A 24,748-nucleotide genomic window follows, 5' to 3' on the forward strand; every position below is an offset into this window, starting at 1 on the left:
TCCGCTGAGGACACGCTGCTCGGTACGATCTCACCTCCCCTCTTGTATCAGAGCAACAGGAAACTGCCTTGAAACAAAACAAACAAACAAAACGACGGGTGATCCAATGATCTGGACCGTTTTCATCATCAGCAGATTGTCCCATGTCACCTCCAACCCAGAAAATACGTGACTGAACCCTGCCCTGGGTCGTTTAGTAGAAAGAGTACTGGTTCTCCACTGCTCGGGCCCTGCGAGTCCCATCAGCGTCGTGGTAGTCCTCGGATGCACCAGTAGAGGCCTCCAGCAGGCGTTCGGAGCTGTTGCTCCGGCTCTGTAACCCTCCTCCCACTCCTGCTCCGGTACCTGGGTCACTGCGGGAGAGGGAGGGGAGGGCGGTGGGTGAGGAGGAGGTGCTCGAGGAGAGCGGGGCGTCAGGAGGGGGCCCTGCAGGCGGTGTGATCCCAGGAGGGTGGAGAGCAGGCTGGGCTGAATCTGTCCGACAGCCTGCATCCCTGGGTGGGGTGAGGACTGGAGGCACGGTCACATCTGCAGCAGATTTTGGGAAGAAGGAAAAAAAAATCATTTTAACTGGAGATTAATAATTGATTAATTTATGCTTTTGATAATTGTTTGTTGCTTTACACTGGAGAGCTGCTGGCAAAAGGCTCCTTCATAGCGCAGCATGTAAACACAGGCAGTGTGGGCCTCCTTTATTGTCCTTTCTCTAACACTGACAACACTGGTGCCAAAGACACGCCTGAGCAGTGTATCAGTAAAGCCTTTTACACCCTGAATCAAACCCTCACTCTATGAAAGTCAGTGTTTGGGAGTGAGTGCATGTGTGTGAGTAGGTCCAGCGTTTTGGGGAAACAGAGGGCCTCTTTGTGGCCACCAGGGTGGGTTGGGGCCGGAGTCTCGGCCTGCATGCAAAACTCCTGCGGTATAATCGCCCCCTCACTCTCCTGTACAGGAGGGCATTCATCCCATGCCAGGAGAGCGGAGGGCAGGAGTAGTGTTAGTATGGACGAGGAGGAGGACGAGGAGGAGGAGGGGTTCAGTGAGTTTTAGCTCTGCTCCCTCTTGAAAACCTCAGCTATCCATCGACACATTTGACTTTCTGGAAGTTTTTAATCAGCCTCCGATATCCTTTGCTGGACTGAGGATCAGTTCATTGAATGGTCACTTGGGGAGAGCACCAGGCTTTGAAGCCAGTTTTTGTAGTGGTCAAACTGTGTAATTACAACATCACGTGATGCACTGGGACCCAAAAGCACTTTTTCCGATAAGCTTACATTGTGAGAGAAGTGGCTGTATAACAAATGGCTCTTTTTACTATCATCATTTGAGCCATTCGATCCAATAACATTTGGAAAGTCCAGAAGAGCCGCACAATTAAATTATTTTACCCATATTCAAGTAAGCTGGGAGCTAAACCGGAAGTTAGCGGGCACGGTTGGTGGAAGTCTTGAGTGTACACGCTCTATGGACCCCACAGGAAGTCGAGTGCTTTTGGCTACATGCACCACTGAGCAGCTGTCGACAGGAGGTCCTGTATTCAGATTTCTCTTGTTATATCCACGGTCAATCCCCATGAGAACCCCCATGTTAAAATGCAAAACTGTACAGCCGAAATACAGCCTGGTTCAAAATATGTTTTTTGTCTCTGTAGCTCATTTTCCCACTCATGACAACTGTACAATGGGTGATTTTTTTGTATAACTCACTCATTTCAATTATGTAAAGGCTGAAGATATATTTGCCGGCTTGCATATTCTGCTTCTGTTTGGAGCGTCAGTTGTGCACGTCCTCAGAAAAAAAAATGCTGATGCACAAGATGCACTATGCACATGAACGGTAGGAGTGGTGTAGCACCGGTATGGGGACAACATGCTAACGTGTACCTAGTGGTATCCTCCGGTAACACGTGTAGTATAGAGGCAAGTGTGAGAACAACTACGTCTACGATGTTGACTTGACTTTGACTTTTCCACCTGCTGTAAATAAAGCACCGATTAAGCATCTATTAACTACCAACCAGTGGCCTTTTCATGTTAATAGAAAACCTTGTCAGGGTCTCGACATCAAATGTCAAATTATAACCAAATATTATTATTTGTCCAGTACAGGTGTCTAATAAGAGAGATTCACGTCTGTGGCCTCTCCAGTTAAATCTGCAGTTATATTTTCAAGCTCGTATGTGAGCAGTTCATGTTTGAGTGGTGTGTACCTGTGGTGGTGGAGCTTCGCTGCACTTGTACATAGGAGCGTAATGTGATGTCAGCAGAGCCTCCAGACTCGAGGGGGATGGGGTGGGCGTGGAAGTGTCTCAACATGTCCGACACGGTGTGGAACCACAAGTGGTGGACGTGGCACTGCCCGTTCTCGTTCACTGACAAACGCAAATGCTGGGAGGAAGAAGGAAAGGAAAGAGGGAGACGGGATAGCAACAAGGGAGAGAAAGGTTTAAGATCCAAAAGAATGAAGAGGGAGAGATAGATGGTAAAAAAAAACGAGGGATGGAAAAGGACACAGGACAGAAAATTTCAGTGTGAGACACAGTGAACATCTGAAACAGACCGACCAAGACAGAGGTCAGGACATTTCTGCGAGGCATCTCGCTGTGGGAGCAGAGCGACAGAATGCCAGGGCTGACACCAGAGGAAGAGGCGGCAGCTGACACTTCCTCAACACTGCCTGCTGGCAGGATGTGATGTGCAGGGATCATGTTGCATAAGAGCACAAAACGTTGACATTACTGCATCTTTTCCAGGGACCTGGACTACTTGGTGAGCTGTGAGCTGCAGTGGCTGCATCCCAAAATGTCCTGAGAACAAGCCTGAGTGAATTTAACTCTGCTGCAGAGCAGAGCTGCAGCTGGGAGGAGATTAATGTACTCTAGTTAGTTAGAAGTTAAGTTAATTCATTATTTAAGGAATATACAATCTATAGTAAATGGCGATTTTGATAAATTATTGTTTTAAGTGTTTATTAAGTAGAATGACATTTTTTTTCTTCTCATGTGGCAGAATTTCCTCTTTTTTTATTTCAAATCACTTTAAATTCAACGCATAAGCAAATTGAAGCCACGACTTTCGACTTATTTTCTACCTTTTATAAACTAAATTGTATGTATAAACTAAACAGCTAATGTAGAATCAGTCACATCACATGGTGCTGTTTCTGCTCTCTCTCATCGACTCACCTTGGCTTTGCCTTGAAAGTTGAAGGTGAGGACGTACTCGCCCGGCCTCGTCTCGCTCTGACGAATCACGAAGAGCCCGTGGCTCCTGGCCCCGCCTGCAAGCACCAACTGGGCCGCACGCACACGGGACAGTGTACCGTGGAACCATGGGTAACCCGCCAGGCTGGCATCGCCGTCTGACTCTTTGGCTCCTTCACTGCCACCTGAGATGAAACAATATCAATTATTTTCTTCTTTTCCTATCCTTGTTGAGTATTCATATGCTTTGATATCGTGTGTCTGGAGAGAAAAGGACATGTTGGTGTAATTACCTGCGGAGGAGTTGGAGCCCTGGGCCTCTGGGGACTGGAGGAAGCGCTCTAAAGGCATGTGGGATGGGTGCTGGGTGAAGGGGGGTTCCCTGCAACGCACTGAGGGGGCACTGTAATGCTCTGCAGCTGTAGGACACGGCCTCTCCGGAGCACGATACACACCTACAACACATTTCTTTGAATTTTAACACATTCACGTGAATCAAACGAGTGTCATGTAAGAGTGAATGCGTCTTTGCTCACCCTCAGACAGCAGCTCGCAGCTGCATGAGGCCACCATGGAGCAGTCTTTGGACGCCTGACCGTGAGGACACGACGCCAGCTCGATGTCATCGCCGCTGTCACTGTACACAAGCAGGCAGGTCAGGAGAACCGCAAGAACGTATACACAAAACCCAAACATCACCGAGTCCCAAACTCTACACACATTCACATCCTCCAAACACAGACACAAATAATCTTTCTGTTTACGTCCTGAGCTGCACCGACAAACGTCCACTCACCCAACAAACTGGGGAGGAATGTCAGCGGTGCGAGCTCGCCCATGTTTGTGCGAAAGCAACCTGTCAGAAACTCCACTAATTTGATGATTAATGACTGTGTGTGTTACTCCTCCTCCCCCCTCTCTCTCCATCCCTCTCTTCTCTCCATCCTCAGCCAACAGCAAATATTTATCTGGTGGTTTACCCCGGGTCTATGCAGTCCTGGATGTCAGCGACCCAGGAGTTTTTCTGCAGCGAGTCAATGGTTTCCAGGATATACTCTCCCCCGTTTTCCACCTGTGGAAGCAGCCAAACACACTGCGATCACACACTGAGCTCTGTTCAAAGGACCAGCGGACAGAACGGCTCATTTTCCAACAACCTGTTTATATAAATCAATTATATCTGAGACTGAGGCAGGTGTGTTACTGTGGCTGTTGAACTGTTCCAGAGTTAATGTAGGTTTGTATTTTTCATTTTTCTTTTCAATTCAGTTTAAGTTTATTTAGTTAAATTAAAGTGAACTTTAATAACCTTGGTCCCGACCTTGAGAACAAACGTGTTGTCCTTGTCGGGCATCTCCAGCGGCATGGTGGTCCTCACCTCCACGATGGCTGACAGAGGGATGCTCACTTTGGGTTTTGAGGACTGAAACATGAAGATAAAGATGCACAAACAAACAGAATTAAAGTCACATTTAATTGAACTGTAATAAAAAGAAAGATTTTGCTTGTGATATGTGATAACTCAGCATTGAGTAGCAACCTAGACATGAGGTCAGCATTAACAACTGCAGTTATAAGATCAATCTATGGGGCTGCAACATAATCAAATAAGTTTTACTGCTACACAGCAAAATGTTTTATCTAGTCTTGCTTTTCTTCTCTCCATAGTTTTATCTTGAAATCCTCCAAAGAAATATCAAGGCTCAATAAAAATATTCTCTGTCAGCGTAAGTCAGATATTTAGCACGTCAAATGAATGTTAAACTTATTTAAGTGATTTTTTTTTTCATTTTAAATCAACTTTGTCTCCCAGTTAAGGCATGATAAAAATGTGAAATCTAAACTTTTGATTTTGTTTGTTCCCCCAAATCTGTGGGGCTTTTCCTTAACATATTACAGTAAATGTAGTTGTCAGTCATTAATGGGTTGATTGCAATTAAGTGTGTGAAAACTAAAGACAGCAAGAGAGCAGAGGAAATGAAATAGTTAGCTATCAGTAATGGATAAATGATTGAAATGGACAGCTGAAAGTAACCAAAGCAAACTAAACACTGAGAGGTGATCTGTATGAAAACACCCACTCTAATACTACTGATCAATGGTTAAATATCATCCTTAATATAATATAATATCATTAATAACATAACTGGTGGTGTTGGTAAAAGGTTACATGAGATCGTCTGACGTGGATGTGGCGAGATGTCTTACAAAAAAGGTTTGGAGCCAAAGCAACAAGCATTCACTGCTTGTTGCTTTCATACCACACTGGGTCGAGAAACATGTGTAATGTTGTAGCAACATTATTTCTTATCATTTCTACTTTAGAAAACAAAAAAAATGCATCACTGCCTGGGTGGGACTATAATTTAATCACCAAAAGCCCCAATAAACAATGATGAACGGTCCAAAGTAAAATGAGGTCCTTCAGCACATCCTGTAGGAGCACTTGTAAAAGTAGAAACTTTATATTTTACTACAGAAATAACCATAAACAGAGCTTTTAATTAGGGCTGCAGGTTTACATTACATGCTATCACTTCACCCTCTTCTTAAGTGTAAAAAACACCCGGCTTCTCCAAACCCTCAGACCTCTCCACGATAATGAAAGGGCGACGTGCAGCCTGAATTATCGGTGCAGCTTCGGCTCCAATGAGCTCCATGTGTCTCGAGATTGAATAACTCATTCAAATAAAATAAGACCGTTACTAAAAGATTGCAGAATCTGCTGGGTTGTGATGCGGTCTCTCTTATTCCCTCTCCATGTTTCGCAGCAGTTATTCCTGCTGAAAACAGGAAGGCGTTTACAAGAGGGTGAACACAGAACAACATCCTGGCCTCCGCTTGCCCTCTGCAGAGAGCTGGATCCAGACGATAATCTTAACAGATCCAATGAGTGTGTTGGAGGCGGTGAGCTGTGTGTGTGTGTGTGTGTGTGTGTGTGTGTGTGTGTGTTTATTTCTGTGTGTGTCAGGAGAGGCAGAGCGAGAAGGAGGCTGACTGATGGTCTGGCAGAGGCTTATCAGCTGATCTGTCTGGAGCAACACTGTTCTCATCTTGATCTGCCTGTGCAGCTGGCTGCCATCCACGCCCACAATTCCTCTCCGCGTATCAGATGTCAAAAACCACTTCCTGTATTAAACTATCTGACCGTTTCCTGTACTGTACTGTACCTCACTGTCTGTGGAAATGTGTAGTTGGTGGGAACCAGTGTTAACCAGCGCACGTGACTGCATGTAGCTCTTACAGGACATGTGCATGTAGTGAGGGTGGTCTTACACTTAAAGGTGCAGTCCACCCAAATGACAAAACATTTTTTCTCTCTTATCTCTAATCGAGACCAACGCCAGATTGTTTTGTTTGTATTGTCCATGTTTTGAGATACTTGGTGATTGTTTTTATTTGGTTATAGTGAGTTTGTTTGTGTATAGTGGTCACAGCAACACTAGCATTCATCTGACGCTGTGTTTCTGGTCTCCTGATGAGCGAAAGTCCAATATTCACTTTACTTTCCACCGAACTCCTGAGGGAAATGTTTGGCTCTTAAGATGCTTCACTGTGTTCACCCGGTAATCGCTAACTTTGTCTGGTTGCCACATGGTGCTGAGCAGTTAGCACACGGTTTTATGAGCTTGCCCCATCTAGAAACAACACTGATAAGTGATAAGAGCGGTAAGATTGAACCAAACTTTTCTTTTTTATTTTAATACTTGTGTTTTTTTCTTCCTTTCCTCTGTTTAGTTTAGAGCTTTGATTGAAGATCTTTGTAATGAACTGTAAGCCAGGAAGCAGCTAAGCTATATATAGGGTTGCTTCAAAGCTTCGACTGTTGCCATGGTAATCGACATCCAAATCAATATTCAATGGCATCTATTGTTTTTTTTTGTTTTGTTTACTTTTTTAACGCATTTCATAAAAAATCCCAAATAACCCAGTAGTTGCAGTGCAACACTTTTCAGTATGCATCCCATTAATTATCATTACTTATTCTTAGACAAGGAGATTTAAGCTTGATTGTTTTGTGCGTCACAGCTTTCATCTAAAGTCACCAGCACTGCACGGAGCCAGGGACAGTGATTAGTGACCGAGCAACAGCCAGGCTTTAAGTTACATCGCTAGCAAAATGTTGAGCGCTCCCTCCCTCAAGTCAAGCGTCTGGAATAATTTTAAAAATGGAAAGAAACCCTTACAGAAAAAATAAAGTATATAAAAGATTAAATAAAAGAACCAAATCATTCAAGTTAGGGGACGTTAAGAAAAGAAATACAAATATCTGTGGGTTCATCACTATGAGCCATCCCTCTCCATTACACATGTTATCTGATCTATTGTTAACACAAAGCGGAAACCACAGAGATTTAGACACCTTTGAACATTGTCGGGAATGTGAGATACACAACTCAACAGAATATATAACGAAAGGTCGAGTCGTTTTTAGACATTTGTGTTGTGTTACAGCTACTCTTGCTCTCAGTTATTGTTCCTTCGGGTGGTGTGAACCTCAGAGTGTGTCGTCGTCTCAGGACCTGCCGCTGTGTCATAATGCAGGCCGTTAGCATGCTGCAGTGTGCCGTCTCAGATTGATGACCCTGACAGGGATGGAGCCAGAGCCAGTCAGCCAGGAGCAGGCAGGAGGAGTGAGATTTTATGAGTCAGTTTATCTTTCCGACACTGTTGACTCTGCACCGTTATGATTTGTAAGACCTGAATAGGACGGCAGTGATAAAACAAGTCGGAGTGTCTGCGGGGCAGGCCTGTCGAGATGTGTGCGTTTAATTAATGTGTCACTTCGCAGCAGCTCTGAAGTTTCTCTCAGTCTCAGTCTGCGACTCATGACAATTTTCTCACATGTGGGTGCTAATAGAGCATTACAGATGAAACTGCTGACACACAGTTATTAAGTTTCGTTTCGTGTGTTCCCCTCGTGGCTTTCAACAAGTTTGTGAATGACTCACCAAACTATTTTGGTTCCTATTTTCAGTTTGTCACAGCGGACAGTTTGCCAAAGAGCCGATCGATACTTATTTTTTGCACTTGAAAGGGAATCTTTGTGATCCGCTCCCGCTTACAGAAATCAATGTAACAGCTTCCTCTCTCTCTCTCTCTTTCTCACAGTCTCTGGTTCTCTCCACCAGCCCCTTCACCCCCTCCCATGCCTGTCTCCCACCTGTCCTTACCCCTCTCCCCCTCTCTGCACAGCCTTATCCCCACATTCCCACCAGCCATGATCAAAGGACGTTGGCAGATTTACACACACTCAGCTGCACAGCCTCGCAGCCTTCTTAAGGTCAGGGGCAATGATCTGGAAATCCCATAAAGACAAATGTGAAGTGTGCATGCATGCACGTGAGTCTGTGAGTCTGTGTGTGTGCGTGTGTGTGTGTGTGTGTGTGTGTGTGTGTGTGTGCAGTTTGACTTCAGGCAGAGCTCAGAGTCAGGGTCACAGGGGCTGGATTATCAGGCTGGATTTATATCTGGGATTCAGAGAGGGCTGTTACCAGTGATTATTTTCATGAATTATTCAATCAGACATGTGCGCTTCTAAACAGTGGATTGAGGAAGTGACTTTCTCACTGTACCTGCAAAAATCTTTGCTATGATAGAAGTGGCTCTGGTGGAAAGTTTTGCAGCATTTGGGGTCTGGACAAAGACCCCGATAGAGACTATGAAAACACAGATTTTCCTGCACCTTGTTTTGTAGTCCATAAAGGTGAAAAAAAAAATCAATTTGTGATCCTGTGGTTCTGGAGACTTGGATTATGCCAGACGAGCTGTATGGAGCCTTTTTATTGATTCTTTTAGGTTGTTTTTTTACGTTTTAAAATAAGTCCCCATCTACCTTATATGTTTAGGAGAAAGCTGCAACACTATTTTGCTAGGAAGCTCCAATTTTCTTTTTCAAATGAAACTTTTCCTTTAAGGATTGTGGATTTAATGGACACATTCGTAAATAATTTGCTTGTGAGGGCACAATAGTAGCTCAGATGGTAGAGCGTGCACCCCAGGTATGGAGTCTGTGTCCTTGCTGCAGCGGCCCAGGGTTCGAGTCTGACCTGTGGCCCTTTGCTGCATTTCATTCCCCCTCTCTCTCATCCCATTTCTAAATAAAGCCATAAAAAATGTGTTTGTCTATCCGTTTTATTTCTGTCAGGCAGGGTTGGGTGGAAAAAGTGTTTGATGCAGTTGGCGTAAATACATTGAAAGACTTTAAATGAAGCTGTTTCAAAAAGAGGGAATTGACTGAAGGTTAAAAAAAAATGTGACGTTCTCTAACGGATTGTGTTGGCAGCCCAACTGTTCAGAAACTTACATTTTAAATACTATCAAACGGTGAAAGAAGCTGGCATTTTCCCAGCTAATCATTCCAGCACTACATCCGTGTTTTCTGCCTACTTGTGCTCCATGTCTGTGTGTGTTTGTGTACCTTGGGTGGTACGTAGAACTCCAGCAGGAACCTCTCGCCTCCTTCGTCCCTCTTCGTCTTCCTCAGCAGCAGGCGGCACTTCTGCCACTGTGCAGCGCCCATACAGTTTGTGTCATCAGCCACCATGTACCTCAGCGCTCCCTCCCTCTGGATTTCCAGCATCTCAGCCTTGTGGCCCTGGGAGCCTCTGGGAAGCCGCAGTTTTTGGGACCACTTCTCTCCCCCTGCTGCCTCCCCTCCTCCTGCACCTCCTCCTCCTCCTCCTCCACCAGCCCCGTTAGCCTTCCTGGTTCCGGAGGGACCATCGGGTTCAGGGGAGGCCCGCCTGTGCCACATCTCCTTCACCCCGTCCACCACACAGAGGCTCATGTTCCTCAGGGAGAAGCCCTTCTTGAAGCGAGCCTTTGGGTGACTGACCGACACGTCCTCTGAGCTGCGGGACTGTCCAAGAGCAGAAACTTTGTGAGCTGGCTGGGGGCCTCGGGAGGCAGTGGTGCCACTGCCTCCTCCATCTATCCCTCCACCTCCGCTATCCATACTGTCTAGGGATTCACTAGAAGCCCCTGCGTCCTTGCGTCTCTGGTAAAGGTCGTGACCGTAGGACAGCGGGCAGCCCTGGATTCCTAGAAAGGGAACGATGCTGTACTTTGGCGCTGCGTTGGAGCCGTCCTCCCCTGGCGAGGACGCCTGGCTCTCTCGAGCCTGTGTCAAAGCTGCAGTGAAACACTCCAGAAAGTGATGAGCAAAGTGCTGTGAGAAGCTCACATCGGCGCCGGGCGAGTCGTAGCACGGGTTCTCGGACAGGAAGCGCTGGAACTTGTCAGCGAAGTCTGCAGCGGAGGCTCGAGCGTGGAGCTCACAGAACTCTCGCCAGTCAGGCAGTGGGCACGAGGAGGAGAGCTCCGGGCTACCGGGCACCACCGCTCCGTTCATCACTGGGCCATGCCAACCCACCGAGGAGAGGCTGGAGAGGAAAAAGAGGAGCAGAGTGTTAGTGTGGCTGCAAGGAGAAGATTGTAGCATGTATTTGTGTGTAACTGCTGGCTTTGGATCAGATGCACAACAGTTGTGGAACAGCCTGCATGTGTGATGGTGCAAAGAACAAAAGATGTGTGAATGAAGCAGACTGCTGGACCAGCTCCTGTCTGTCAGTGGAATATTTATATCTCGATGATATGAAACATGAAGTCCTCGTGTACAGACTCTCTGTGACACGTGTTTATCAACAAACTAGAATGGCACCCAGTAGAGCGTATACCTCCGCCAAGGCCCAACAGCCCTCTTTAGTTCAATCAAACCTAATCCGATATCAAACTCGATAGCCGTGTATCACCACCAAAAAGTGCTTAATCATAATTTGATGTAATAGATACTAGAGGCCTACATACACCTTTCCATCAAGATCCATGCATCATTCCCTGAGAAATTAACGAAAATGTAAAAAAAACGCCCTATCTCGCAATGTTGAAGACAGTAGGTCATTCCTGGATGCGTCTCTTTACTGTATCTGCACCAAAAGTTAAAGGGATTCATTCTGGGCCGAGACTCATCCTCCATCTAAGTTTCAAAAACAGGCCAGCATTAATCCAAGACATTTTTAAATGGTTTCATGTAGCCAAAGATGTTAAAAAAATGACTCAACCTCTGAAGAAAAATCTTAAGCACACAGTGTATATAACTTCTGCTGCAGGGTCTCTAAATCACAACAAAGACATAGTTTGATGATTTTGTGAAGTAGTGTGTGGTCATGGGAGTTGTCGTCTTCATTGTTATCAGCTAGAGGTCGAACATTATGGCTTTTTCAGGGCCGATATGATGCCGATTATTAGAAATCAAGAAGACCGATGACGATATTTGGAACAACGAGCGATGGAATAAACCCAAGTACAATCTATTCAAGTACTGTTCTTTAGTACAAAGCGAAAATGCTGAATATAAGCCCTGAAAATCAGTCTATCTCTATTATCAACCATCACTGCTGGTGAGACTCTATCTGTGCCTCAGGCAGAAATGTTCCCAGATGAGGTAATGTATTAAAGTTTTATTCGCGCTGCACTCAGTCACGTACCACGACTTCCTTCCTCACTCTCTGACGTATCATCTGATGTTTCTCAGGATATAAAACTACAAGTTACCAAATGTTGCATACTGTATCTTTAAGGCGATGATGTCTCCATCCTAAAACCCTCACATTTCTGGCACCGTGACCTCATTGTCCTCAGCATCCTTCTGCACTGCGATGGGATTTTATTCACTTTGAAGCTCAAGATGGGATGGCACGTCATTGAAGGTTTGAAAAACAACTTATCGACAGATTCGATGTGACAGCAGATCAAAAAGAAATCAGTGACTGATGGTTTCTGACAGGCGCTCAGAAGATGTGAGTTGTCTCCAGTAGGAGTGTGTTGTGTCAGGGCAGGTTAACACAGGCCGATCGCACAGCTCCTCTTTGTGTCCTCTCGCTGTTGTTTTTCAACATGAGCTTTTTTTTAAGCCTCTCGTCCCCTCGTCCTTACATTCCTCTGCTCCTCAGCATGTGTGTGTGTGTGTGTTCGTATGACTCAGCCTCCCTCTCCGGCTCGATCGGTGCCAAACCACATCACATCACTGATAAAACTCTTCTGCAGCGAGGATCTAACACAGAGTCATCCCACCGCTTGTCTCCTCTCTCTCTTTCTTTCTCTGCCTCACCACATCAGTGACTAATACAGCATCAGTGAGCAGAATCGCACAATCAAACACATGTTGGTTCGATTATTGTTGTCTGTAAGTCGCACAGATAAAAGGATATCATCTGAGCGGGCAGGCTGGGTGACATACGCGCGGGGACGGCCAACGCTCCCCAAGCTGTGAGAGCTTATTCTCCGAGTTCTTGGCAGTTCCCTCAGAGTCTGCACTCAAATGTTTGCTTTCTGAAACTGCCCTCTTCGACCAAATCATACATCCAAGCGTACAAGCCACAGAGCTTCTCCTTTTCCTCTTTACTGTCACTTTCAAAAGCATCGGTGTGGGTTGTCTTTTCATAAAGGATTAGCGCAAAAAAAAACTCTCCACTGGAATTAAGTCTGACACACACATTTAACTACAAGCCAATCTCCGTCTCATTCCTTCTCCCACAGATCTTAAAACAAACAATATGCCAGATCAGAGAGAGGATGAGATAAGGGAGACTACACAGGAGGCTCATCTCTTAGCTCATCGCGTAGAGAGAGAAACTCTTGGATGCTGAGACCCGGTGTCAGAGCTTCAGAGGAAGGCTCTGATGGATAGAGACACTAGAAAGTAAAGGAAAGGGTAGGATTAGAGAATAGTAGTAAAATAAACAGAAAGGGGAATGATTCTGTTATCTGCGTGGATGTCCGAGAGGAAACTAGAGCACCAAATGATGACGACATTTAGTTTCACTTCTCTTCCTCTCTCCACCTATAGTGTGCAGAAGTGGGCCATCAGGGTAGATTAGAGTACTTCTGCACGTGTCATGGTTTGGGTGTTTAGTTTTGTGATTTCATGTTTCATGTTGAAACTTTATCCTCATGTGTCATGTTTTACTTCCTGTCTTTGTCTGATGCCTGTGTTTTCCCCTCACTCTTTGTTTAAATCCAGAATATAATAATGCAAAACAAAAAGCAGGCACACAAACAAAAGGAGTAATCCAAGTAAAACAAACAAAGTACAAACCAGAATAACACAAGGACACATACTGAAAGAAAATACTTCCTACATGAAACTGCTCACAGCAGCATCTGTTGATTGTTAGATCATGAGTTCACGGGATCATGATTTCTGGGAAGAGGCATCGCTGTGACATGTCTTTTTTCTTCTAGATGTGTCATCTAGCTCCATTATAATCAAGGGAAGGCTAATCTATACAGCTGGTATCTCCAAAGTGAGCAACACACATCGAAACAATCCAGATGAATAAATCATACAACACAGGTAAGTCAACCCTTTTTTAATTGGAAGCACAGCATTACAAGATACTCTCATGTAGCACTGAACAATGTGTTGTTGTTTTCTCCCTCATTCTGCTCCCCGGGATGAAGCACAACCAAAGATCCTGAGATGTGAACGCTGTCATAACGTCAGGTGAAAGAAATGCATCCTGACAGAGTCGAAGAGCAAAAAGACGAGATGTTCGACTTTGTGACGCTGATCTTATCCACAAACTGATGAAAAGGCAGAGAGAGAAGAAATAAAGAGAAAGAAAGAAAGAAAGAAAGAAAGAAAGAAAGAAATGTACAATCTTTTACTAATGAGTATGAATGTTTAGCGCCTCGGAGGTGTCATTAAGGGAGAATATAATACTATAATTCCTCATCTTCATACCTTCAGTCTTGTCTTGTTTGTTCTCCAACAAGACAAGACAAGTACTGGATTTGATATGATTTTATTCAGACCATGGACTGATGTGTTTATTTCAGGCTGTGGCTGTTAAACACAACTCTGCGTGTTATCTTTGAGATCCCTTTAACGTATTATACAGGATGTTTTGCCGTAAGGACGATGATGATATACTGCAGATGCCATCCTGTTCATAAAAGCTCATTCTAGAGGGTCTGGAGCGCTTTATAAATGTCGTCTTCGTCATCTTCAAACTTCCAGCTGACTAAATCAGCCGAACCAAAGGCGTCTGCTGGCCTCTGCAAGAGGGAAGGAGGCCAAACATATAATATGGTGTTGACTTATTAAATTGAGAGGATAAATTGGTAATTCTTGTGACACATTTTAGAATTAAGGGCCCAAATTATTAATCAAACCGTGCAAAGACATTTTTTTTTTTTTCGGCCAAGACACCTCCCAGGCTCCATAAAGAGGTAATTTCAAGCTGTGCAAATTTGACTGGTCGTTATAAGGTTTCTTAAAGGGATTAGTGAAATTCAGACACCCGAATAAAGTACTAAAAATTCTGACTGAAGCATGCTTGCCAACCCTCCCGAATTTCCCAGGAGACCCCTGTTTTCAGTGCTCTCTCCCAGTTCCTTCCCGGAGTCACAATTCTCCCGTATTTCTCCAGATTTATGACAATTTTTCATATTTTTCCCCTTTTAGTTATCATAACCTGTTTCTGGCACTGTACAGTGTGTAGTCTGCTGCACTGTTGAGCCTCGTCCCTCATCAGGGAGTCAGAGACAGACAGAGTGATGGGGAGGACGTATATAGAGTCAATCAGACCTCGGTCCTATCAGGTTCTGTCAGTCACATGATCTGAGAAAGACAGATTCAAGTTTTCAACCCTACTAATTCAAACAGACGGTAAAATATTTCAATTCTGTAAATTCAGTGAAATTTTAGTATTCAGCAGAGGGTATTTGGCTGCTTCTAAAATGTAATTATTACGGCGCTTTTGGCTTCAACACCTCTTAACTTCTGGAAAAGAGCTGCAGAGCATCTGAGCCAAACACCCCTACATTAACAACTTAATAGTGTTTATAAAAAGAAGACTAGACTGATTAAGAAGCCGTATTTACATTTATAACTTCAGACACTGTGGCTTATTAGAAATTCATAAACAGATTGTCAACATTTATAACTGATTTACTACCCGACAGAAAGGAAAAACATCAGCTGGAGGGATTGCTCACAACCTGGCAACCCTACATGTGTTCTTTTAATGGCTCATAATCGATTTATAAAGCATTAGTAAATGTGTTCATAGCCATTAAAGTGGCTTTTCATAAGGAGTGTGTAACTAGAAAGCAGCGAAGAGATGATAAAAAGTAAAAGTAGAATCACTTTCATTCATGACTCCATCACTTCATTCATCCAAACATCCATCCATTCACTCTTTAAAGCCACGCGAGATGTGTAGGCTAAACTGCTAATCACCAAGTGTTGTTGTAATAATTAGCTCATACCCCTGTCTGTGTGTGTGTGTGTGTGTGTGTGTGTGTGTGTGTGTGTTCTGCTGCTGGCTGCGAGGAAGTCAATACCCATTCAGCTATTTAAAAACCTGCACTGGGCCAACTTTCCACTCATTCAGCAGAAAAAACAACAATACACAGTGAGGTGCATTTCTCAAACTCCTGCCCTTCCGCAAAGATGAGGATGTGCCTCTCTCTCAAGGATACTGAACCGACTGTGTGCCGCGCCCACACACACACTCACACACACACACACACACACACACATCCACTCACCGAGTCAGCATGAAACTCAAGCCATGAGATGCTGGAGGAAGTGGACAGCATTAAGGTTTTCTGAGGCTCAGCAGACTGCAGAGCACACAGACGGGTATAAAGCAAAAATAATATGAATGAAACAATATTAAGGTACTTATACTTTGAGTATTTCCATTTTACCTCTACTTCACTACATTTTTAAGGGAAATATTGCCCCTTTAATGCATTTTTTAAATATAAATCTACCATGTTACCCTGCTTTCTTTTACCATTTTAACTGTGTTTCTTGTTTGTACAGCACTCTGTAACAATGTTTTGAAAGGTGCTTTATAAATCAAGTTATTGTTATTATAACTTTTCACTCAACTACATTGAAAAGCTGTTAAATTTGCTAAACAAACACATTTCTTTCCTAACTTTTTGGCACAGAAAAGCTAAGATTAGAGAAAAGTCCAGAAGAAGAATCTGTGTTGCAAACCTTTTTCTTTCTTCTTTCCAACCCCATTAATCATCTCACGACCCCTCAGTTTAATCTCGTGACCCTTTGGAGGGAGCCTGACCCAAAAGTTGGGAATCACTGAACTAGATTGCCTATCAGTGACACTGGGCGTGGCAAGTGTAAACTATGATATCAGCCGTTGGCTTGTGGACTGCCAGTTTGAAGCACAGAGTTTGGCATTACGGCTGTTGCCATGTTGTTTTTTTGGAGCCAGAAGTGACCATCTTTGGACAAGAGGTGGAGCTGGTGAAGATAACATGACTGGATCCGACCAAGACCCAGAGAAGACACAGTGGGAGCAGCCATGCCGCAAAGCATACGATGCGTTATCGTCTATTTGATTGTAAATGGGACCTTAATTTACTAAATAATCATCACGCTGTATTGATGAAGCGATTGAGATCATAAACTCATTAGGAAACCGTTTACTGATAAATCAAGTGAGAAGTAGGGTCATTTTCTCATAAGCTTACATACAATTGCACTTTTGCAACCAGTCGAGTCGCCCCCTGCGGGCCATTAGAAAGAATCCAGGTTTAAGGCACTTGGCTTCACTTTTCAGACCCGGAAGCTCAGCCCATATGTTAAAGAGTCAAACAGTGTTGTCGGAGGATAAACAGGCTTCAAACCTGAGCGAGCAGCAGAGGGCTGCCTCTTCAGCCCGGTGTTAGGGTACTCATCCATCCAGCCGTTTCTTTGCAACATTATCATTTATTCTGAGTCGTGTTTGTGTCCACCTGGTAAATGTAAATCCCACATTAACTCTCTTTTTAGCTCAGTTTCGGTCTCCACCACCTCCTGAATTTAAATATCTGGCCCTTAGCTAATCGCTAACTTTGTCTATTTATGAATAATAAACCCTGTTCATTTATGTTTAATGTAGTAATGTTTGCTGATTCTCTATCCTGGAAGTAGCACCCTGCATTACAGTAAAATGATGTAATTGTCTGAACATTAGACTGTTCAACTCGCTCTCATACTTGCCTTTAGCCACTTAGTCAGTTTTTTGATAATCATCATCAGTAAGGTGGAAATAATGGTTGAGTTAATATTTCATGAAAGTACCAGCGTTCATCCCTACCATATTGTCGTATATACCGATATCGAGGTATTTAGTCAAACATATTGTGGTATTTGATTTTGCTGCCCAGTCCTAGCATTTATGAGGTGCTTTTGAGGAAATTTAAAATATTAAGGCACATATTGTGTATCATAAACACACTGCAGTACTTTGCCATGTCCCCCAGCAGTCGAGAGCGGAAAGAAAACTGCAGCCGAACAATGAGCTGACACTCAATATAGCTCTGTAAAACTGAGGGGGTGGTTTCTTTAACTACATTTTTATCTTAATTCTTCTGTAATTCTACCGAAGTAAAAGACTTTTAATTGTAATAAAGTATTCCAGCATTGTTGTATTAAGCACTTTAAATTAAGTGAAGGATCTGAGTACTTTATCCTTCACTGGTGGGGGGGCCATGTTATTTTGCTCCATAGGCCAGCTGCTAAAACAATCAGTGAGCGTGTGGAGGTGGAGGAGACATAAAGAGAGGGAGACGCACTGCAGGACGAGGGGGAGCAGAGGCACCATGTCGAGTCTCACATCCCCACGACTCCCTTCAGTCTTTTTTTTCTTCCCTGAGAGAAAAAAAAAGACTGAGGGGAGTCGAGGGGAATCTAAAAATGTTCACCTCCATCCTCCAGGCCTCAGAATCCCCCCCGCTCCTGTATCTCCTCCCTATCTGTTGTAAAAATCTACCACTGCTGTGCCCCCTCCTCTTCCTCCTGCTGCTCCTTTACCCGGGGGAGCGGGGCTGATATCTCTGTCAGATGGTTGGGAGTTCTGTCTGTAACAGTAAACTGACCGGCGGGGAGGAGAGGAGAGGAAAGAGACATTACTGTGCAGGGAGAAGCTATCAACTGCAGCCTGCAAAACACATCGTACAAGACACGTTCACTTCATGTACTTCGCGGAGCCCTCACAGGACTCCACTGTGCAGAGCCAAGAACTACACAGGCCTGATTAATACAGTGGTGTTGTAACGTAGAGCTACTGAGGAAATGATGCTGTAGCCAAGCATAACGGATGTCCAAGGATTTGTGTTTTTAAAGCTGTGTGTACACATACCTCTGAGATAAACACTGTATGCATGTAGTGTACCAGACTCCTATATCCAAACACACACGCTCCTGTGAGCAGCTTCATGCCAGCAGTGTGACGCTCAGTGATTGGCTGATGAAGATGATTGGTGATGTTGTGCTCCCACCCCAGGGAGTTTGGGCCATGTTTTCTAAGATTAGCCTGCTCCACAGCACAGCAGCACACTCAGTCCAGTACAACACACACACACACACACACACACACACACACACACACACACACACACTCACTGCTTGAATCCATTAATTATGTGGTCTTATATAAGATGTAAATATTGCAGCAGTAACATGTGGACTGAGGACATTTAAGGACATAAAACATGATGTGTTCGCGGCCGTGTTTATGTTGGTTCGTACATATTCACAGTGATTTTCATGAACTGTTCATGCATGTCCAAATATTACTGTATATTAATGTCAGCATATAATTAGAAGAGCTGAAACAAGTACTCGATTAGTCTATTAGTGGAAAGTACTTTTGATAATCGATTCATAGTTTAAATCGTTTAAGAGGTAAAATTATCAAAAAATCTCCTGATTCTAGCAGCTTTTCTCTATTTTATGAGACTCTACATTCAATATTTTACCATTTTGAACAATTGATCAGACAAACTTGGTCATCTGAAGGCATCACTTTTGGCTCCAGGAACTTGTGAGTCCAAGAATCAAAGATATTCACTTAAATAAAAGCAGCAAATCATCACAGTTGAGAAGAGAGAATCAGTACATGTTTGGCACTTTTGCTTAATCAACTAACTGAAACGATTAATCATTTATCAAAATTGTTGAGGTTTGATTTTCTGTCAATTAGTCGACTAATTGTTTCAGCTCTGAATGAATGAATCGATTGTGTCATCTGTTAAGCTTGTCAATCGTGAGGATTTGCTGCTGTTCTTCGTTGTGCAGAATCGTTAAATGAACATCACTGGACTTCTGCCTGTTAGACGGACAAATCCTTTTGAAGGCAACACTTTCACAAAGGATATTAGTCTTTCTTTACTTTACTCCTCGATGACAGTAAACTGAGTATCTTTGGGTTGTGGATAAAGCGAGACATTTGAGGACGTCATCTTTGGGCTTTAGGAAACACCGATTGACATTTTTCCCCATTTTCCGACATTTAATAGACCAAACAGGTAATCGTTTAATTGACAAAATAACTGACAGATTATTTGATATTGAAAATAATCATTAGCTGCAGACCTAAATACTGTATGTACATCATTTTGTGCAACTAACAATGTATTTGTGGCCATTGTAAGGTTAAACGTGAGCTTTCCGTGTCCAACATTGGATTGAAATCACTGTATTAATATTTTAGTTTGTGTAAATAATCCAACTGTATACTTTGTACTGGGTAAAGTTAATCCAGTATTGTGTCTGTGCTGCATTGACATTTAATGTGACATAAACAACCTGCACTGCAAGAAATATCCAATTACTGACAAACACTAAAAACCAAATTACGACAAAAGTAGGTGACAGTGATGCAGATATCATCACAAACATGTCGTGATGATGTTCAGTTGCTACTGAAGGTGGACGGAGAGAAAAAAAGCAAGACTCTGACACAAAGAGGGAAGTCACTCTGACAGAAACCCGACGCAAAGAAGTCAAAAGACAGATTATTAATGTAGGGGTGCGTGTGTGTGTGTGTGTGTGTGTGTGTGTGTGTGTGTGTGTGGAGGCGTGTGTGAAGAGATGCAAACCAGCTTCAACACTGAACAAAGAACGGTGGAACACAGAGGAGATGTAGACACAAGATAACAATCCCAGGAGGAGGAGGAGAAATCGCAGATGGAGATGAAGATGAGAGACGAGGATCAGGAGGAGGAGCAGGAGTCGAGGTCAGCAGTAATGGCCCCCTTTTCTCTTCCTACTTTTAGAAGTGTCCACTTCAGAGCAGCCAGGTCGGTGACCTTTGAACTGACCCCTGATAACTTTGTCCCTCATGTGACTGAACAATGTCTGTCTGGAGACTCTGTATCATAGCAACACACAACAACCAGAGAGAGAGGAGATAGTCTACCTTCACTGTGACTGACAAAAGAAAGGTATGCAGCCCTGATCCAGACAGTGATACAACCACCTGCATGAAGCGCTCTCTCTCTCTCTCTCTCTCTCTGTGTGTGTGTGTGTGGATTCAGACAGATGCAACTGGTGATAAGAAACCAGACATGATGATGAGCAGGGCCTCATCGCGCAGATATTAAACACATTAATTAGCTTGTCCTCCACCAGCAGCCTCTCCTCTCTTGTGGTTTCTCTGGCAAGCAGTGGCAATGTAAATATTGAGTGAGCTCAGGCATCCATATGGCAGCCGGCGATAAAGGACGGAGCGCGTGGGAGTACGCACATTCTGCCACTGACTTCCATTTCCTGTCTCTCACCCACCAGGTCTAACTAATTTCACAGATGACCACAGGCCTCGTGCAGAGGAGGAACACTGTACAACCCGTGTGAGCATCAAGTGGAAGAGATGGGGTTTTTAATGCGCTGTCGCAGAGCGAAAACAGCCTGATAATCACACAGGGGGTGGAAAACATGTATGGCTCTATGCAACATGGCTTCCTGATAATGTGCCAGCTTTTAGGGATGCAAGATATGAATTTTATGCAGCCAATACCGCTGGTACTGCTGATACTGCCAATACCACAGATACCGCCGATACTACAAATAACGCAGATACCACTGATAACGCCAAAACTGACAATACTGCCGATACCAACAATACTACAAATAACGCAGATACTGCTGATACTGCTGATACCAACAATATCAACAATACCGCCGATGTCCCCAATACTACAAATGCTGATACCACTGATGATGCTGATATTGCCAGAACTGCAGATACAGCTGATACCGCCAAAACAGTTAAATTAAAGTGGAAATTGACAACTTTTCAGATTCCCTTCCTCCTAGCGTTTCCCTGTTTTCGCAACATGGCTTTTTTACACTTTGCAGCTGGTAATTACTTCAGACTGATAACGTATAAAAGAAGTTCATCACCTCAAGCTTTCTTTTACACCTGAGAGTAAGAGAGGCTAGCACGTAGAGCGCAAAGACCAGTGATTTAATATTCCACGGCTCTAATAACATTTGTTGTGTTAAAACTCGTTAACATCTCCCCTCCTCTTTGAAAACCTTGCAGGACATGTTTTGTAAATGACGTTCATGTTTTCTTCCTCTGAAACTGTAAAAAATCGTTCACACCAGTGACGACATGTTCTAGTCTACGGTGTGCTGCACTTCTTTTACTTCTCCTTCTTCCTCTCTGGATGTATTGGCGGATCGCAAACCAACTTGTGTAGCTGCTGCGCTTGTTGGATAAAGCAATTTGACTTCATATAATTGGCTCCATTTATCAGCTACAATTTCAAGGTTACAGTTATATAGTCGATAATATAAATTTCCCAATATCAGGACGATAATTCGTCAGGACGATATTGATCTTGCAGTAACACTTGTGTATTCCAACTCTTCTCTCGTGCTTTATTTGATATTTGCATCATTAGATTTAAAACAAGGGGTAAAGTAACAATGCAGCACAGTTGATAGAGCTGGAGTTTCCTGATAGATAACTTCAAACTTTAATTAATTGACTAGTTGTTTTAGGATGTAATGCTATCCAATACCCTTTATGATAAAATACGAATCTTTGGAAGATTATGCTATTAGTTCTTGTTGAGACCCTGTCGGAAAAGCATTTTTGTGATGATATTTCACGATATTATAAAGTGTTCTTGTTATTTTGTCCACACCCCTGCAGAATACATATACTCTAGCCTGAGTGGTGTAGCGTCACTCAGCTTGACTGAGCTGTGAAAAGCTGAAGTTTTAGTGAATGAATGTTTGTAAAACGTGACTTTAGAGGGAAAACACCAAAACAACATCCCTGCAAGACTTTTGTAGACTAGAGTTATAGGTACGGTAATAAATATTGATCCCTGCCTTTGATTAGGTCACTATGAAATCATAACATAGTAGCAAAGATGTAATAAAGGCCATTGTAACACATTTTGTGTGAAAACTCATCTTTGTAAAATGTGACTTTTGAGGGATGTTGCTTGAAAATCACAACAAAACAACAACAAGAAATAATACTATAAAATAAGTCCCTGCCTTTGATTAGACCACTAAAAAATCATTACATAGTGACGAAGATGTAAAGTGGGCTTTTCACAGTGACGTTAAGGCCATTCTTACTCATTCTGTGGTGTGTAATAACGATAGATTGATTTTCAGGGCCGATATTCAGCATTTTTCCGATTATCGTATCGGTAATTTAACAAGTTTAAAAATGTGCTACTTAGGCTCTGATGCAGCATCCTCTCACACAATGTCCTGCCCTAGCACTATATGATTGGTTACACGTCACAATTATTAGCCCACAAACACTAAATAATCTGAATCTGCAAAGTAACTAGTAACCAAATCTATCAAAACAAAAGTCGTGGAGAGGAAGTATGAAGTAGCAGAGTCAGAAAATACTCAAGTTAAGTACCTCAACATTGTACTTTCATTCATTCCATCACTGGTTATTCTACAATTTGAAGCTAAGATTTTATTCTTTACTGCAAATGTACATCAGTTCCAAATATCAGCTATCGCTCTCCTCGATTTCTAATAATCGGTATTAGTATCAGCTCTAATAAAGCCATATCAGTCTACCACTAGTGTGTATGGTGTTCTTATTATTCTGTCCACCCCCTGCAGATGATATCTTGCCCATGGTGGACTTGGCAAACTATGAGCTCTGAATATCTTAACTTTAGGGTAACGTTTACGTCAGCTTTGTAGAATTTGATTTTAAACAGATGCTGCTTAAGAATTAGAACAAAAACAACATTTCTAATAAAATATTGAACAATTTAAATGTAAATAAATAAATAATAATAATAAACCTTTCTCTGTGATTGGTCACCATAAAATCACAGCACAGTGCCACAGACGCCTCCCAGCAGTCTTATCATAATATTAGCAGACGTGTTTCCTGTTAAAATCAGGCTTATTAGGCTTCATATTAACTGACTGAAGCCTATAAAAAGACACATGAGAGAAAGTCAATATCGGGCCTGAAACAGGCCTGCTGCAGGCCCGGAGAGCCTATTTAAAGCCAACAGTGGATCGTTGTGCAGGCTGCGTAATGGACTTCATGAATGGGAATGGGCAGCAGCCTCCTGCTGAATGGCTGACAGCTCCTGGTCCAGACAGCGGGAGATGAATGGGAGCCCGGAGTCACGCGTCGGTACACTGGTTCTGGATCATCTCGAGCGGGCCTGCAGCCTCCATCACATCACATCACATCACATCACATCAGGCCCCTGAGCCGTGCTCTGACTGACCACACTTCACTCCCTCAAGGCTATTAAATGGATTATCGGAAAAGCCCCTTTTACACCGCGACCCTCCTCCAGGAAGCCTCGTCCACGGCGTCCGCGCTCAGACACCTCCACCACCGAACAGCTCCGGCACGAGGAGGCTGACTGCGAGGGTGAATCTGGGTTTAACACCAAAACACGGCAGCCTCCTCTCCTCTCCTCTCCTCTCCTCTCCTCCTCCTCATCCTCATCATCGCCTCATCTCCTCCTCCTCCTGCTCCTCCTCAGCACCTGGAGGTTTGTTGTTGTCTCCTGACAACAGAAAACCCTCCGCAAGATGTCTAATCAGACGCGCCGGGACGGTCCACACGCGCTGAATGAGAAATAAAACGCAGCAGCAGGAGGAGAAAAAGAAGAAGGAGACGGAGGAGAAGAAGCGGCTCTCACCTCAATGCAGGACTGGCTTCATGACGCTGGTCGCTGCCTGTGAGACGGTCCTGGTGCTGCAGAGTGGATGCGGTCTATTCAGGATCAAACATGGTGATCCCCCCCCTCAGCTGGTGGTCTCCTCCCCGGGTTAGACGCGCTCACAGCCGGCCAGCTCTCCCTCCATCTCTCCGCTCGACGCACTGTGCTGCTGCTGCTGGTGGTGGTGGTGTACCTTTGACTCTGCTCTTCACAGACCAATGACAAGCCAGACAGGCTCAGAGGAAAGGCTACTTCCGGTAGATACTTTCAGAATAAAGCTGCAAGGTGCCGCACAAGCGAGAAGCCTGTAAGTGTTTATGAAAGCAGTAAAAGGTGAACATGTTTGAGTCTTAAAAATAAAGACATCATGTTGAAATAATAAAGTATCTAAAGTACAACTAAAGGTAAATATACATAAGCCTATATTCACACGTGTGTACTGTGTATACAAGGCATTTTTTATTACATTTGATCAGAATCAGTGTTTTGTGTTTTGCAGATAAAATAAATTAATTTAAAAATGTGCCGCTTTGGCTCTCATGCAGCAATCTGCAAAGT

General features: G+C 43.6%; 1 protein-coding gene across 2 annotated transcripts; it reads right to left on the reverse strand.

Moving 5' to 3' along the window:
* Positions 1 to 52: 52 nt before the first annotated feature.
* On the reverse strand, positions 53 to 24,472 carry sh2b2 (SH2B adaptor protein 2). Of its 2 annotated transcripts, none has more exons than XM_084351341.1 (9): positions 24,170 to 24,472; positions 9,624 to 10,587; positions 4,524 to 4,625; positions 4,183 to 4,274; positions 3,739 to 3,839; positions 3,496 to 3,657; positions 3,185 to 3,387; positions 2,210 to 2,387; positions 53 to 528 (listed from the first exon to the last, which is right to left on the reverse strand). In XM_084351341.1, the coding sequence occupies exons 2-9, from the start codon at positions 10,554 to 10,556 to the stop codon at positions 194 to 196; spliced, it is 2,106 nt and encodes a 701-aa protein (XP_084207467.1). In that variant the 5' UTR covers positions 10,557 to 10,587; positions 24,170 to 24,472; the 3' UTR covers positions 53 to 193. The 2 variants fall into 2 exon arrangements, with proteins under 2 accessions (XP_084207467.1, XP_084207466.1); XM_084351340.1 differs by having other exon boundaries at positions 4,512 to 4,625.
* Between the last annotated feature and the right edge of the window lie 276 nt (positions 24,473 to 24,748).

Source organism: Pagrus pagrus (genome assembly GCF_965226575.1).
Source record: "Pagrus pagrus genome assembly, chromosome: 4".
Classification (NCBI taxonomy): domain Eukaryota; kingdom Metazoa; phylum Chordata; class Actinopteri; order Spariformes; family Sparidae; genus Pagrus; species Pagrus pagrus.

Bases quoted from the DNA above. Each gene is read 5' to 3' on its own strand.
- sh2b2 (XM_084351340.1), bottom strand. From the start codon at position 10,556: ATGAACGGAGCGGTGGTGCCCGGTAGCCCGGAGCTCTCCTCCTCGTGC. The intron at 4,275-4,511 runs GTTATTAAAGTT...CTGCTTCCACAG, and splicing joins TTCTCAAGGTCGGGACCAAG to GTGGAAAACGGGGGAGAGTA. The intron at 3,840-4,182 runs GTAAACCACCAG...GCTTGTGTACAG, and splicing joins CAGGACTGCATAGACCCGGG to TGACAGCGGCGATGACATCG.